Source organism: Saccopteryx leptura, chromosome 3, assembly GCF_036850995.1.
Source record: "Saccopteryx leptura isolate mSacLep1 chromosome 3, mSacLep1_pri_phased_curated, whole genome shotgun sequence".
NCBI classification, from domain to species: domain Eukaryota; kingdom Metazoa; phylum Chordata; class Mammalia; order Chiroptera; family Emballonuridae; genus Saccopteryx; species Saccopteryx leptura.
Window position 1 is genome coordinate 151,755,780 of NC_089505.1, and position 17,910 is coordinate 151,773,689.

General features: G+C 39.2%; 1 protein-coding gene across 2 annotated transcripts in view; it reads right to left on the reverse strand.

Moving 5' to 3' along the window:
* The window catches only part of PIGK (phosphatidylinositol glycan anchor biosynthesis class K), a 121,023-nt gene that overhangs the window by 85,219 nt on the left and 17,894 nt on the right, over positions 1-17,910 (reverse strand). For both annotated transcript variants that reach the window (XM_066376587.1, XM_066376586.1), the window contains exons 4-5: positions 4,813-4,948; positions 531-642 (exon numbers count right to left, since the gene is read on the reverse strand). In XM_066376587.1, the coding sequence (XP_066232684.1) occupies positions 531-642; positions 4,813-4,948 (248 nt within the window). The remainder of the gene's footprint in view (positions 1-530; positions 643-4,812; positions 4,949-17,910) is intronic.

The window sequence follows — 17,910 nt, forward strand, 5'->3', positions numbered from 1 at the left end:
ATAAAAAATATATCTAGTAAATCTGTATATTATGGAGGACTTTATCTACAGTAGTCCTCAAAGTATAGACAAAAAACTACAGAAGCTCATATCAGGGGAATATGCTAAAAATGTAGTTTTATGAGCCCCACTCTAGACCACAACTAATTCAGAATTTTAGGAAAAGGCCTAAGTATCTGCATTCAGGTAATCTTTATGCACACTAAAATTTGAGACTTTATCACTAGAAATCAGAGTTTTAAGAAGAGGAGGAGCAAATTTGCAATTTCTATTAATATTTTAGTAGGATGATTAATAGAAGACAAAACTGAAGGCAAACAATACACATAAGAAACTTCAGGACAGCATAAAATGTTATACTGTTTTCAAACATTTTTTCAAGTTGTTACATAATATGAGAAAAAAGAACAACACAACAAACCATTTTAACCAAAAATCATTTAAGGTTTTTCAATTTCTTTCCAGGTAAATTTCTTGTTGAAAAGAGTAGCAATATATTCTATTATTAAATATCTAAATTCTGAAATTACCTGTCATATAAATAAGAATATTGCTCCTATCATCAGAAAGAAGACGTTTTGATCGAGGAGTACTAGGTGGGATCCTCCCAGTTAATACCCGTAAAAAATTCTCCACAGTTACCTGAAAAAAAAAAATAGGTAATCAGATAAAATAAAACTTAGGGAAACCTGATAATATTTTTGCTTTCAAAAACATTCTTTCTTATTTCTCTATGTTTTACTCAGCATAAACTGAAAATAACACACTAAGAGAAATAAACTAAAAATATATTTATTTAAATATATACCTGAGTAAATGCCTCAATTTTAAGAAAACATTAAAAATTAACAAATAAAGGCCCTGGCCGGTTGGCTCAGTGGTAGAGCGTTGGCCTGGCGTGCAGGAATCCTGGGTTCGAATCCCGGCCAGGGCACAAAGGAGAAGCGCCCATCTGCTTCTCCACCCCTCCCCCTCTCCTTCCTCTCTGTCTCTCTCTTCCCCTCCCGCAGCCGAGGCTCCATTGAAGCAAAGTTGGCCTGGGTGCTGAGGATGGCTCCATGGCAGCGGTTCTCAACCTGTGGGTCATGACCCCAGCAGGGGTCAAACGACCAAAACACAGGGGTCACCTAAAGCCATCGGAAAATACATATTTACGATGGCTTTAGCCGCTGAGAAGCTGCGCTACCGTCTGCAGCAGCGCTCTTTTTTTTTTTTTTTTAATTTTTATTTTTCATTTTTCTGAGGCTGGAAACAGGGAGAGACAGTCAGACAGACTCCCGCATGCGCCCCACCGGGATCCACCCGGCACGCCCACCATGGGGCGACGCTCTGCCCACCAGGGGGCGATGCTCTGCCCATCCTGGGCGTCGCCATATTGCGACCAGAGCCACTCTAGCGCCTGAGGCAGAGGCCACAGAGCCATCCCCAGCGCCCGGGCCATCTTTGCTCCAATGGAGCCTTGGCTGCGGGAGGGGAAGAGAGAGACAGAGAGGAAAGCGCAGCGGAGGGGTGGAGAAGCAAATGGGCGCTTCTCCTATGTGCCCTGGCCGGGAATCGAACCCGGGTCCTCCGCACGCTAGGCCGACGCTCTACCGTGCAGCAGCGCTCTTCAACTTGAAAGCAAGCCGTTAAGGACCTGCGTTCCAAACTGAATGCCTGCGGTCATGCGCAGACGTGATTGCATCATCCGCCCAGCGCCTAAAGGGCGGGGGAAGCGGTGGAACGCTCCACAATCCATAGCAGCGCATTACGTGTGTCCCGCGCTTGCCGACATCATCAGTGGGCGGGTGCAGCAAGCACCTGAGGACAGAAACCTAGGAGGTGGAGACTCAAGAGGTGGAGAGCCAAGAGAGCCTGCGAGACAGCCTGCTGGTGTAAAAAAGGTTAATAATGTAAAAACAGTACACACACCATACACACAATACTGTGTAAGTGTAAGGTGCTTTGTGTGTAATCATTACACAGTACACAAAGCAGCTTACACTTACACAAAGCACCATACATTTACACAGTGTGAACTACATGGGTCTTATACTATAAGAGACCACTATAAGATGTAGTTCACACTGTTCCCCAATGTACAATTATCTCCCATATCTCCCACTATTTTCCCATATTCTGAATGAGAAAACTGCTGAAATCAGCGGTTTCTGGCATTGAATCCGCCTCCTATTGATTTCATTGGGAGTGAGGAGGCTTTTGTGGAAGAGAGCTCCCGAGAATCTCGGGTTACCACACAATCCACCGCAGCCTCCTTTTGATTTCAACAAGAGATGGAGAAATGACAGTTTCCTACACATTTCTTCCTCTCCTATTCAAGTCAATGAGAGGCCGCAGCAGATTCCGCTCAAATATAGAGCATGTTGCTTAATTTTTTCCATGCTAGAATCATCCACCCCCAATAGACTAAAAGAGGCCTCACACTGAGGAATCTGCTGTGCAGATTCTGCAGTGTAAAAGATCTGCCCCCTATAGAAGTTTATTGGGGGTGGCGGATTCCACCTTTGGAATTTTTCTGCTCTAGGAAAAGTTATAGCATGGAAAAAATTAAGCAACATGCTCTATATTTGAGCGGAATCTGCTGCGGTCTCCCATTGACTTGAATAGGAGAGGAAGAAATGTGTCGGAACTGCATTTCTGCCGTACAGGGGATCTCTCTTCTGCGGAATCCATGGGTCTCCCATTGAAGTAAATGAGATGTGGATTCCACCGCAGAAACCGCTGCTTTATAGTGTGAAAGAGCCCTGAAAGATACCATGCTGTGCAGAAACTGCAGTGTATCCTATGACGTAGTTCACACTGTTCTATATAGAAAACTTGCCACTAATCTGGAAAAAACAGATCCATTAGTTAAGCAGCTATTTACGGAATGGTAGCCCCAATACACTAGGTAAGGAGGTCCATTAGTAATAAATATTTCTCAATATATAATTAAATATTGTTTTTGTGATTAATCACTATGTTTAAATTATGTTTGATTTGTAGCAATGAGAATACATAATGCATATCAGGTATTTACATTCTGAATCCTAACTGTAGCAAAATTACAGTTATGAAGTAGCCACCAAAATTATTTTTTGGTTTGGAGTCACCACAACAAGAGGAACTGTATTGCGGGGTCACGGCATTAGAAATGTTGAGAACCACTGCTCTATGGCCTCGCCTCAGGCGCTAGAATGGCTCTGGTCGCAATGGAGCAACGCCCCAGATGGGCAGAGCATCGCCCCCTGGTGGGCATGCCGGGTGGATCCCGGTCAGGCACATACGGAAGACTGACTGCCTCCTGTTTCCAACTTCAGAAAAATACAAAAAATTTAAAAAAATTAAAAAAAATTAACAGATAAAAATTACTTGAAAGGAAGAAAGTTAATTCTAAACTTGAAACTTTAAATACTATGCAAAGTATTGCCTAAAACTTGAAATTATAAATGTCTTCACAGGCAATTCTTTAGGAGGATAAAAATACATATATAGAAAGTTATAATAAATTCAGCAGCATAACTATTGCAGTTAATCTGTGCAACTATTTAGTCAACTATAGATTTACCATAAAAGACAGGTCCATAATAAATCATAAAAATAAAACCAGAAAATCTTTGATTTATTTTAGTGCATTTTGTTACTTAAGTTTCACAAGGGATATCTTTAACATGTAAAAAACTCAAACTGCTTCAATTCAGATTTCTCAATCTGGAATTTCTGGACCTCTGGGAGTCACTGAAAGCATTATTTAAAGTCGTGTAGAAATTAAGGCAAATTTAATTCTTTTTATACAGATCTAAATTTAAAGAGCAAGAAATCTCTTTAGCTTTATTGTTTGACTTTTCTCTAGATCATGTGCCTACAAGTGTGTGTGTGTGTGTGTGTGTGTGTGTGTGTGTGTGTGTAAACTGTTTGGTTTATATTTTTCCCAGAAGACAGCAAAATGTTAAGTGTCTTAATAGGACTTCTTATTGGCTAGCAAGGCAGGAAATTTTTTGGTCTACATTTTATAATAACTAAATAAACAAGTAAAAAGTCCAACATTATATACATTTAATCATTGAACAAACATTTTTTAATGTCTTCAAAGGCCTATAGGTACTTGCTAGATACAAGATATTTAATATATAGGCCATGTTCCCAAGGACCTTACAGCCCGGGAAGAGATAAATGTGCTTGCTTTTAAAATTGCTTCAAAACAAGACTGGGAACACAGGAAATTATGTCTTACTTCTAGTAGGCTTAGTAAAATAAGGATTATCAAAGAAGGCTTCATCAAAGAATACTTCAAATTTTAAACATATTCACAATCTATTAAATAAAATGAAGTTGCAAGGGAGAAAATATAGTATAATGCTATTATACAAATTTACTTTTTTATTTTTACTCATATTTATAAAACTACTGGAGCACATTAAAAATGCTTACCTCTAAATAGTAGGAATATGGGTATTTTGTTAGTCATCTTATTTTTCTAAAATTCATATATTTACTAAAGATCTAAAACTTAAAATATTTGATTAACTATTAAAAACAAATATTATATTTACTGTAAAAGAAAGTCATACATGAAACCTCACTGAAATACTCTTATAAAAACCAAGATAAAATAGTTTTATCCTAAATACATATTTAAAATATTCAAGTTGTAATAGTTTGACTGATATATTATTTCTTAATATGAACTCCAGAGGAAGAATTATATCAAGGGTTTAGTAACAACTATGTACAAAGTTTAAAGACAAAGAATAAGAATGTTTTATTCTACCACTATTTTAGAGCTTAAAAGTAATAATAACTACAGTTCAAAAATGTTGTTAAACAATTTACCTCATAACTTCTGTAATCAACTTCCACATCGTCTCCATACACATTCAGCTCCATATTCTTGTGACTAAACACTGTAGCTGGTTTGGGATTCCTAGGGTTGCAGGCCATATCATCTGCAAGCATCAGAACAATGTGACTAGAAAAGAAAATTCCAGAAAATATATATTAAATGAAACCAAAAAATTAAAAACAGACACATTTTGTTTATATCACGTAGCATTTATGTTCATTCTTTTCTTCATTAAAAATAACTCAAAATAATTATTGAGTACGTATTAAAAAAAACATTTTTTTCATATCCTTAAGTAGTATAAGTTTTTTTGTTTTTGGTTTTTGGTTTTTTTTGTATTTTTCTGAAGCTGGAAACGGGGAGAGACAGTCAGACAGACTCCCGCATGCGCCCGACAGGGATCCACCCGGCACGCCCACCAAGGGCTGACGCTCTGCCCACCAGGGGGCGATGCTCTGCCCCTCCGGGGCGTCGCTCTGCCGCGACCAGAACCACTCTAGCGCCTGGGGCAGAGGCCAAGGAGCCATCCCCAGCGCCCGGGCCATCTTTGCTCCAATGGAGCCTTGGCTGTGGGAGGGGAAGAGAGAGACAGAGAGAAAGGAGGGGGGGGGTGGAGAAGCAAATGGGCGCTTCTCCTATGTGCCCTGGCCGGGAATCGAACCCGGGTCCCCCGCATGCCAGGCCGACGCTCTACCGCTGAGCCAACCGGCCAGGGCCTGTAGTGTAAGTTTTAAAGCAAAGAAATTGGAGCAACCTGGCATGAATTTATCTACAGAACTTGAAGTTACTAATTTAAACTTCTTTCTCAAAAGAGTATTGTATATACGTCATGCCATGTAACAAGGGCAAGCTGTAGGGGCTATATGTTCTCCCCAAACATTTAAAAAGAAATTAGTAATATCTGACTTTCTCAGGATGTACAAAGTCGCCATTAAACTATGATATTCCAAAAACTCTTTCACAAGCACAAATGCTTAAGTATGAAAACATGCAATCCATCAGCAAGTGTAATCAGTGCATCACAGGAACACATAGCCAACCCAATCACTCTTCCCTGGCTCTACCCATCTCCCTAATAAAGCCACGATCATCTCTTGACTAGATGCTATTAGAATAGCTCCCCACCTGGCTTCCTACTTCCATTCTCACTTTTTTACAGTTCATTCTCCTTATAGCCGCCAGGGTGCTCCTCCTTAAATATATCAAATCATTAAACTTTCTTGCTTAACACCCTTCAAGGACTCCCTACTATAGTTAGAGAAAAATCAAAACTCCTTTCATAGTATAATAATCTCCATTAATGTGATCCCTAGCTCTCTAACCTACCACCTGCCATGCTCCGAATACTCTGACCTTTCTGTTCTAAGACTATGCCAACCAAGCCCTCTCTCTTCCCAATGGGTACACTATTCTTATCATCATGTGTTTTATTTTTCCACAGGTCATTTACGGAACCTGAAATTCCTGTCATCTCCCACCACCACCCCCATTAGAATACAAACTCTCGGAGGGCAGGGCTTTACTATCCTGTACACCAATGTACCAGGGTTAGTAACAGAACTTGGCATATAGTAGGCATTCAATTAATATTCACTGACTGAGGAAATATTTTTGCATATATTCTCCTGATCTTACCATTAAAACTAGAAAAGATGAATCAGGTAATTCTTTATTGTACCATATACTTGAGCTTCCCAAACATAAGGGAAAAATTAATGTGGCATATTTAACTAGCTTGGCAGGAGGTAACAAGAAGAAAATGTTCTGCTGCTTATATTCTAAGTACATTAAAGTTCAAAACTGAATCATTGTGATTTTTCTTGAAAATTGGCTAGATTTATATTTTGAAAGGGTTCCAACTCTGCCAATTCAAAGATGAGAGGTTCAGCTGTTCAGCTGTCACAAAATAAAAGTTGTTCCTCTTTAAGTGGAAAATATATTTCTTTTTAATAATTTAAGACGATTAACTTACATTATTATTAATCATATCTTTTTGTTCTGTGCCACTATTAAGACTGACCAGACCTCCAATCACAGTATAAAAAATAAGAGCATTCTTTAGGCCATGCTTTTAGTTAAATTCAGTATCCACCCAATTTCAATATCAAAAAGAACTAGTAATTTCAACTTCAAATTATAAATTCAATCAACATTTTTCCTACAATTTTAATCTAGTTTTATAAATAATTACAGTTTTGACATGCAATATTATATTAGTTTCAGATCTTCCTACAGGTCATTTTAAGCCTCAATATAAGTCCTATACCCCTTTGTTAACATAATCAGTATGTCATTTAAAAACCATAATATCAGGCCCTGGCTGGTTGGCTCAGTGGTAGAGCATCGGCCTGGCGTGCAGGAGTCCCAGGTTCGATTCCCGGCCAGGGCACACAGGAGAAGCGCCCATCTGCTTCTCCACCCCTCCCCCTCTCCCTCCTCTCTGTCTCTCTCTTCTCCTCCTGCAGCTGAGGCTCCACTGGAGCAAAGTTGGCCCGGGCACTGAGGATGGCTCTGTGGCCTCTGCCTCAGGCACTAGAATGGCTCTGGTTGCAGCAGAGCGACGCCCCAGATGGGCAGAGCATCGCCCCCTGGTGGGCATGCCGGGTGGATCTCGGTCGGGCGCATGCGGGAGTCTGTCTGACTGCCTCCCCGTTTCCAGCTTCGGAAAAAGAAAAATAATAATAATAATAAAAGAAATAGAAACCATAATATTTGTAGATAATAAGTAAAAAACAGAATAGGAAACACAGGATTTCAAAGAATTAAGAGTTCAACCACACATTCTATTCACTGTTTCTAAAACTTAAGAAATGTTCAGAACTGTTATCTGGAGGGAAAAAGATTATCACTTGGTCCAAGTGTTAAATTATTTGCATAATGATATATATACATGAAAGTAAATTCCTTTATAAAACTATAAATTTAAAATTATAAATTAAACTAACAGAGCTATCAAACTAATAACACTATAAAACATTAATTCCATTTGAACGATGATATTATTTTACTAAAACTAAATGACAACTGTTAAATTTAACAGGAGCAAGAGATAACATCAGGCCTGGCTCTACAAGTTCATTTTTCTATAATACTCTGATATCCACACTACAATATAATTTGATGATACAGAAGTCTGTTCACAGAAATATGTTGTACAAAATGCAATTCATAACTTTCAGACTGTTTGCTATTCAAGAGAATCAGATCTTATATTTAACTATGCCTCTGCCAATATACATTCTTTGAATTCCAGTTATCATGAGATCTAACTTGATTCCTTAAAGTGTCTTTTTTCACTTATCAGATTAGCATCACAACAGTTATTTTTTTTTTACTTTTTTTTTTTTTACAGAGACAAAGAGAGAATCAGAGAGAGAGACAGACAGGAACAGAGAGAGATGAGAAGCATCTATCATTAGTTTTTCATTGAGACATCTTAGTTGTTCATTGATTGCTTTCTCTTATGTGCCCTGACCGTGGGGCTACAGCAGACCAAGTAACCCCTTGCTCGAACCAGCGACCTTGGGTCCAAGCTGGTGAGCTTTGCTCAAACCAGATGAGTCCGCACTCAAGCTGGTGACCTCGGGGTCTCAAACCTGGGTCCTCCGCATTCCAGTCCAACACTCTATCCACTGCACCACCTCTTGGTCAGGCATCACAGCAGTTATTTAAATCTTCACTAAGTAGGTATCAAATCACTGCTGGAATTTAGACCAAAACAATCTACAGTGAAGAAATGTTACTACATCCCTATAAATAAGAAGAGGAAGTTGTATCTTATTAAATAAGACAAAATCCCTCAAATATATCCAATCAACACAAGAATATGATCTTCTTACAGTTTGGTAATCTTATACTGCCAGGTATGTTGACTCAACTTTCATACTTTATTCAAGCCCCTGCAAAATCTACATCACACAACAAACCATATGATCATATGGACTTCTCTCAATACAAAACCAAAAGAAAAAGTGAACAATGTATTATTTGGAGGCAAACCCTGAAATTCTTCCTTGGCTCAATACGGAACCAGTATCCAATAGGTAAAATCAATCAATCAATCTATCTATCTATCTATGACATTTGAAATAGATGAATAATCTTTTACCATCATAGACCATTACAGTGTGAAATATCAAAACCATACCTTTTCATTTAGGATAGACTGGTATTACCTTAACACAAATTTTTTCACTGAATAAAATTTACATAAATTACTAATTGCTTCAAATGTCTTTTCACTGTTCACTTAAAATTGCTATAAATTCTATAGCCATGCTACTAATTAGATAATACTACCGTAAAGCATCTTTAGCTACAAGAGCTAGAATCACCATCCCAATCTAGAACAGTAGTTGAAATTAAAGCAGGAGATTGGGTATCACAGGCCATTGAGACTCTCTTATATCTGAGTTTCTGCTCATCATCGGTGTGGCTTGTTTTGTCCTTTTATAAATTATTCAGGATACTCTGTAGATTATTGCTTCTTCAGGAATTTAATGACTGCTGAACCAAGCAAATGCAACAAATTTTGTTATCTAATCATTAACTTGATGCCAGCGTAATTTACTTTTAGACTTTTCTTTCTTCTCTTTCATGTCTTGAGGAATGTCCAAGTTAATATCTTGTCACCAATGCACAATGAAATCAATCATAATAAATCTATTAGCTGCAGCTGCTAGACCATTAAGAGTTTATGAATTACTGCAAGAGGACAGTATACATATTCTCAATGTACTAATCTTACACTCTATATTGCAGAATTGTCTGAGTGGTTTCGTTTTATTTTGTTGTGTTTTGAGGCATAGGGACACCAGCTAGATTGCTTCCCTAGCCCAATATCAGGCCTTGGAAACCAGACTTGGCCCTGGCCAGTGGCTCAGTGGGTAGAGCGTTGGCCTGGGTTCAATGCCTGGTCAGGGCACACCCACTCCCTCTTCCCCTCCCACAGCCAGTGGCTGGATTGGTTTAAGCGTGGCCCTTGGACTGAGAATAGCTCCATGGGAGCACGACAGATAGCCTCAGGCACTAAAAACAGCTCTACCATCTGCCCCAGACAGGGTTGAGAGGTGGATCCCGGTTGCAGTGCAAACAGGAGTCTGCCTCACTGTCTCCCCTCCTCTCACCTAAAAAAAAAAAAAATGGAAACTAGACTAGAGGCAGGAGTCCACAGCCCTGACCACAGGGCTCTCAGACCGAATGAACATCCTTAAGAAAAATAACAAAGCTGGAAACCTCATTTCCAAGGACTGCAAGCATACCAAGGCCTTATGAAGAACAAGATCCAGACCTGAGAAAGGACACGTAGCCACATTCCTTTCCCATCCCTAACTAGCCCTGATCACACTATAAAAGAGGCCTGCAAACTGAGGATGTTAAGGTGGGTTTTGGAGATATTGATGGCCCCAGTCTTCTCAGTTGACCAACCACCTAAATAAAGTGCATTATAATATTCAACCCTTGTCTCTGTTTATTGGATGTGCATGTGACAGACAGCATGAATGCCAACTTGTTCCATTTACATTTCTTTCAACTTGCCAAATGTCAAACAGTTGGCACGACTAGACTATATGATGTCAGGTATTTTTAACTCCGACTATTAGAAATAAAACTCAAAAAACTTCTCTGCAGTGACAAGAAGTCTACAGAAGCACATGTTACATGAGGGTATAGCTAGCTAGCTAAAGACTCACATATTCAAGTCACATGTGTTCTAGTATAATTTAATAACTAATATTTATTGAGCACTTAATATATCTCAAGTATTGCACTAGTAAAATAAGCATTATTACAAGCATTATTTCCAAGATATACAAGGTAGGGTGGGGTTTACAGTTGGGAGTATACAAAACAGTTTATTCTTGTATTATTATTTATTTATTATTATCTTATTTTCCATATGAACAACTGTAAACCTACTTTTGACCCATTATTATTATCATCCACATTTTACAGGTTATTAAACTTAGGCACAGAAAAGTTAAGTAACATGTCCCAGGTCATACAGCTAATGAGGAGTGTGGGATTTGGATTCAAACCCAGTTTCTCTGACATGAACATTTGCTTTTAACAATTCTGCATTCCCCTGAAACTATGAGATACGTTTTTGATATCAATAATATAATCTCAAATGATTAAGTTAAATGCATGAACTAATTATTGCTGCTTAGTATTTATGGCATATAATATGACATAAGATAGGTCCTTGAAGTTCTAAATGGAACCATCCAGAGACCTTAGCAAACTCTCAAATTACAGAACAGCACTAGTGCACATCCTTTCTCCTTTAGTCATAATAAAGCATACCCAAAAAATTTAAGTGCCCACTTAAATGCAAAAATCAGAGAACAGAACTTCAAAGAAATACAGAGGCTAATGTTCTAGAGTCCAATCAATTTCCCAAAGCCCCCGAATCTTTCCTACAGAAAGACATTGGAATTACATCCTACCTCTGGCCCTTCTCTCACCAGGTCCTTTCAGCCCCCGAGCCTGCCATTTTCACCCTCAACCATCTGCACCTGCACCTGTCGCCTACATGGAAGTCTTCATTGCTTCCAAACACTCCCCAATATTAACCACTCTTCCTATAATGGACAAGAAGCAGAAGTGACCCACCCACTCCCTTCCCTTTCCCTTTCAGAGCTAAAATCAGTATTGTGTAGACAAGTTCTTTATCTCTTTCTTCCTGTTTTCTACTGCTGAACTTCCCACTAACTGTTCACTGACTTCAAGTGCACCAACCTCAAGGCTTGGAATTCAAATCTGTGCATTACACTATCAAAATTACAAGTTACTATATTTCTCAAACATTTTGGATGGCTCACAGAAGTAGTCAAAATAAAGAATGCTGTATTAATGAATGCCATTGATTAACCAATTTTTGTCAAAATAACAGAATTTTTTAAATCTTGATATATCACTTATAGTCCATCATAATGAAAATCACTATGTGCAGCCTTTCACATACTCTGTTCAACAAAAATTTGACTTTTGCTAATTTTTCCAGTAATGATCTGTACTGACTTAGCCAGTCTCTCCAACTGCTTCTGTGACGTGTCCTGGAACCAGTAGAAGAGTTTAACAGCCTATATGTAACCTCTTTAGAGTGTTGTAAGCAGTTGCTTAGGACTTCACCACAATGCCTGAATTACTATTTCACTTGAAAAGTACATGCAAACATCATTAATATGCCTTCTCTGGTATATTTCTATTCTCTTTTCTTTAATTTTTTTCTTTTTTTTATTACATGTGAAGCAGGGAGGCAGACAGACTCCTGATGCACCCCAACTGGGATCCACGTGGCAAGCCCCCTACCAGGCAATGAATGCTCTGCCCCGCTGGGCTGCTGCTCCATTGCTCGGCAACCGAGCTATTTTAGCGCCTGAGGTGAAGCCATGGAGCCACCCTCAGGTCCTGGAGCCAAGTATGCTTGAATCATTTGAGCCATGGTTGTGGGATGAGAAGAGAGAGAGATAGAGAAATAGGGGGAGAAGAGAAAGGTGTGGAGAAGCAGATGGTCACTTCTCCTGTGTGCCCAGACCAGGAATCGAACCTAGTACTTCCACATGCCGGGCTGACACTCTACCACTAAGCCAACTGGCCAGGGCCTATTTTTATCCTTAAATGGCAAGAAAATCAAAATGTCCTTTTAATTTTCTCTGGGCATTAAGCAAGATAGTTTTGATATCCTTTTCATTAAAAGGACTAGGATGGCTTCTTCTGAGGTATCACTTTTATCATTTTTTTAAAACCTATTTGTCAAAGGAAAAAATATAGTTGTGGTGAAGAGTATCTGCCACCAGATCTGCTTTTCAGCTGATCATAAAAGTTGATCATAAAAGTCAACTCAGACAAAACATAAATTGGAAACTATCATTGACAAAATGAAAGAGCAGTTGACTGGAAGATAATAAATCTCAACTGAAGTGAAATTCAACAATTTTTAAAAATATTAAAATGGTGTTTATTGGCATTACAGAATTAATTTGACTTAACCATTCTATATTAAATTGTACAAGCACTTACTATAATACTCAAATTATCAAATTTAGATTCCACATTTATTTTAATTCATTTTAGAGAGGAGAGAGAGAGAGAGAGAGTGAGAGGGAGAGAGAGAGAAGGTGGGGGAGGAGCAGGAGACATATGTGCCTTGACCCATATGTGCCTTGACCAGGCAAGCCCAGGGTTTCAAATCAGCAACCTCAGCATTCCAGGTCAATGTTTTATCCACTGCACCACCACTGGTCAGGCCTGGATTCCACATTTCAATAAGATTATAGAGAAATAAGATTAGAAGTTATGGGAAAATGGAAACAAAAATTACAGAATTAACAATTGTACCTCATTTCTAAAGAGTAAAAGAGAAAACAGGTTTAAATTCAGAAAAAAATCAAGTTAAACAATATGGTAGTTTCCAAAATATATATTTGAACACAAAATTTTAGTAGACAAGCAAATAAAAAAAAGGAAGGCAGAATTCTGAGTAAAACTTTTAAAATTTCTTCCAGTTCTAATATAGCAGTGATGATTACTAGTATTCAAAACGCAGCTACAATATGCCAGAGGTAATGGGGTGGGGTACAGGATGGTAGAAACGAGTATCTGTTGAGTTTATTGAGGGACAGACACTATACCACCATCCTTTTAGATCAGGGGTCGGGAACCTTTTTGGCTGAGAGAGCCATATACGCCACATATTTTAAAATATAATTCCATGAGAGCCATACAACAACCCGTGTACGTTACACATTATCCAATAAAAATTTGGTGTTGTCCCGGAGGACAGCTGTGATTGGCTCCAGCCATCAGCAATCATGAACATGAGCAGTAGGAAATGAATGGATTGTAATACATGAGAATGTTTTACATTTTTAACATTATTTTTCTTATTAAAGATCTGTCTGCGAGCCAGATGCAGCCATCAAAATAGCCACATCTGGCTCACGAGCCATAGATTCCCGACCCCTGCTTTAAATGCTTAATTCTCTAAATCAAAACAATACCATGGATAGTATTACTGTCTCCATTTTAAAGATAAGGAAATTCAGTGGGATCAGATCACTTACCCAAAGCGGCATGGCTGGTAAGCAGACCTAAAATTTGATTTCAAAGCCGATACACTTTTCATCCACCAACTACATTCTCTGGCACAATGGACTATATCACCTTTCACTCACTCCAGAGTAGTGAGCAGAGCCAAAAGAAAACTTTCATAATTTCTGTACTCATATCAACAAATATCAAAGTAATATCATTTTTCCTCATAAGAACCGCATCTTAGAACCCAGAAATAAACCCACAGCTCTATAGATAACTGATATTTGACAGAGGAGGTAAGGAGTAAAGACAATGGAGTAAAGACAGCCTCTTTAATAAATGGTGTTGGGAAAATTGGGACAGCTAATGCAAAAAAATGAAACTAGATCACCAACTTAAACCATTCACAAAAATAAACTCAAAATGGATAAAGGACTTAAATGTAAGCCGTGAAACCATAAGCATCTTAGAAGAAAACATAAGCAGTAAGCTCTCCGACATCTCTCGCAGCAATATATTTGCTGATTTATCTCTACGGGCAAGTGAAATAAAAGACAGTATAAACAAATGGGACTATATCAAACTAAAAAGCTTTTGCACAGCTAAAGACAATAAGAACAGAATAAAAAGACAAACTACACAATGAGAGAACATATTCGACAATACGTCTGATAAGGGATTAATAACCAAAATTTATAAAGAACTTGTAAATCTCAACACCAGGAAGACAAACAATCCAATCAAAAAATGGGCAAAAGAAATGAATAGACACTTCTCCAAAGAGGACATACAGATGGCCAATAGGCATATGAAAAAATGCTCAACATCACTAATCATTAGAGAAATGCAAATTAAAACCACAATGAGATATCACCTCACCCCAGCCAGAATGGCGCTCATCAACAAAACAACACAGAATAAGTGCTGGTGAGGATGTGGAGAAAAGGGAACCCTCCTGCACTGCTGGTGGGAATGCAGACTGGTGCAGCCACTGTGGAAAACAGTATGGAGATTCCTCAAGAAATTAAAAATTGAACTGCCTTTTGATCCAGCTATCCTACTTTTAGAAATATACCCCAAGAACACCATAGAACTGTTCCAAAAGGAGAAACGCACACCCATGTTTATGGCAGCATTGTTCACAATAGCGAAGATCTGGAAACAGCTCAAGTGTCCGTCAGTCACGAGTGGATTAAAAAGCTTTGATACAGGCCCTGGCCAGTTGGCTCAGCGGTAGAGCGTCGGCCTGGCATGCAGAAGTCCCGGGTTCGATTCCCAGCCAGGGCACACAGGAGAAGCGCCCATCTGCTTCTCCACCCCTCCCCCTCTCTCCTTCCTCTCTGTCTTTCTCTTCCCCTCCCGCAGCCGAGGCTCCATTGGAGCAAAGATGGCCTGGGTGCTGGGGATGGCTCCTCGGCCTCTGCCCCAGGCGCTAGAGTGGCTCAGGTTGCAACAGAGAGACGCCCCGGAGGGGCAGAGCATCGCCCCCTGGTGGGCAGAGTGTCGCCCCCTGGTGGGCGTGCTGGGTGGATCCCGGTCGGGCGCATGCGGGAGTCTGTCTGACTGTCTCTCCCCGTTTCTAGCTTCAGAAAAATACCCCCCCCAAAAAAAAAGCTTTGATACATGTATACTATGGAATACTACTCAGCCATAAGAAATGATGACATCGGATCATTTATAATAACATGGATGGACCTTGATAACATTATACAGAGTGAAATAAGTAAATCAGAAAAAACTAAGAACTATATGAACCCATACATAGATGGGACATAAAAATGAGACTCAGAGACATGAACAAGAATGTGATAGTAACAGGGGTGGGAGGAGGGGGGAGAGGGGGCGAGGAAAGAGAGAGAGGGAGTGGGGGGAGGGAAGGGGCACAAAAAAAAACAGATAGAAGGTGATGGAAGACAATTTGACTTTGGGTGAGGGGTATGCAACATAATCAAATGTCAAAATAATCTGGAGATGTTTTCTCTAAACATATGTACACTGATTTATCAATGTCACTGCATTAAAATTAATAAAAATAAGATAAAAAAAAAGAACCACATCTTAGTTTTTCTATTTTTCATGGTTCGATATTACAGGGGTGGGCAAAGTAGGTTTATAGTAACTAATAAATTATAATACAAGAATGAGTGGGGGAAAAAGAGCATAAGTGGCCATGTAAAATGTAAACCTACTGTTGCCTACCCCTGTATCTATGCTTTAAGCTTCATTACAAATATTTCTTAAATTTTAAACAAATCATTGAATAGTATAGCGATAGGATTTAAGTCTGTTTTTGCTTTTAAGAAACTGAAAATCTTCCCAAAAATCTCTTTTTAATTATAATAAAATCTGAACTAAGAATGCTTGAGAAATGAAATTAATTCTTTTACAAAACTCTATACCAGCTCAGTGTCTCTGTCAACACCTGCACTGCCTCCAGCCTGCAACTGACCACCGTGGACCCTGCCCCAGAGCCACGGCCACTGAGTCAGTGTCACCGCCACCTCAGTACCCACTGGGTGATTAAGCCACAATTTTCAATGAGTAAACACATTCCTTTTTGTCACCACACCTTGATGGAGTTTCTGAAGGACAATGAAGATTACTGCCAAGCACAACATAACCTTTATGAGGACAAGAGAACTGTAAAACTCATTACTGTTTCACCAAGACGCCGCCAAAAGGCAGTTAACCTGTACACAGAAGTGCTGAATTGAAATATGCACAGCATCCTCCAGTTCTGACCTAGATGAAGGAAGCTTCGATGCACTTCCTTTCTATTGCTCAATATTTCAGATTGAAGGTTTGATTCTTGTTAGGAGGTTCATTTCATTTCCCATTACGCCCAACTTCAAAGCACTAAGAATTTCAAGTGGAGTGTGTTGAAGTTTCTTTAAATCATTTCTCTATTCAACTTTTTAAATTCTTTCATAACCCTTGTATTTTTTTAACTAAATCACCATGGTTTGCATTAACTGCCTCTCATGAAGTCACATAAAAACACAGCGCCTGACCTGTGGTGGCACAGTGGATAAAGCGTCGACCTGGAAATGCTGAGGTCGCCAGTTCAAAACCCTGGGCTTGCCTGGTCAAGGCACATATGGGAGTTGATGCTTCCAGCTCCTCCCCCCTTCTCTCTCTCCTCTCTCTCCCTCTCTGTCTCTCTCTCTCCCTCTCTCTGTCCTCTCTAAAAATGAATAAATGAAATAAAAAAATAAAAATTAAAAATTAAAAATTAAAAAAAAAAAACAATATTTTTTTTTATGTACAATACAACCAATGAGACCTTAAACCAACATTATTGAGAAACTTAATAAGTGTGGATTTACCATACTAGTAAGAGTATGTAAAGCAATGTATGGCGCTGTTCTTCTGGGAAAAGAAGGCATCCATGTTTTTTACTGGCTTTTCATAAAGGTGCACAATCATCCAACCAGACTGTTGATGACTAGTTAAGTCTTGGGGAAAAAATAAATTGAAAAATCGAACCTGGCTAGTTGGCTCAGTGGTAGAGCACTGGCCCAGCATATAGATGTCCCAGGTTTGATTCTAGGTCAAGGCACACAGGAGAAGTGACCATCTGCTTTTCCACCCCTATCCCTTCTCTCACTTCCTCTTTCTTCCCCTCCCACAGCCATGGCTTGACTGATTCTAGCATATTGGCCCTGGACTTTGAGGAAGGCTCCATGGAACCTCCACCACAGGCACTAAATAGCTTGGCTGCAAGCATAGCCCCAAAGCCCAGAGCATCGGCCCCAGACAGGGGTTGCCAGGTGGATCCCGGTCAGGGTGCATGCGGGAGTCTGTCTCACTATCACCCGTCTTCTCTCTTAGAAAAGAAGCATATATTTTTTTTAATTTTAAAAAAATCAAGTGTAGGTATATGTCTTTGTGATATGACTCTAGAGCTTGTACATTTTACTTTTTTAGATATCATGTTGTGCATTATATACCCAGGACTTATTAATCTTATAATTTATTAATCTTGTAAGTTTGTACCTTTTAACCACTTTCACCCATTTCACCCATCCCCACCTCCAGCAACTACCAAT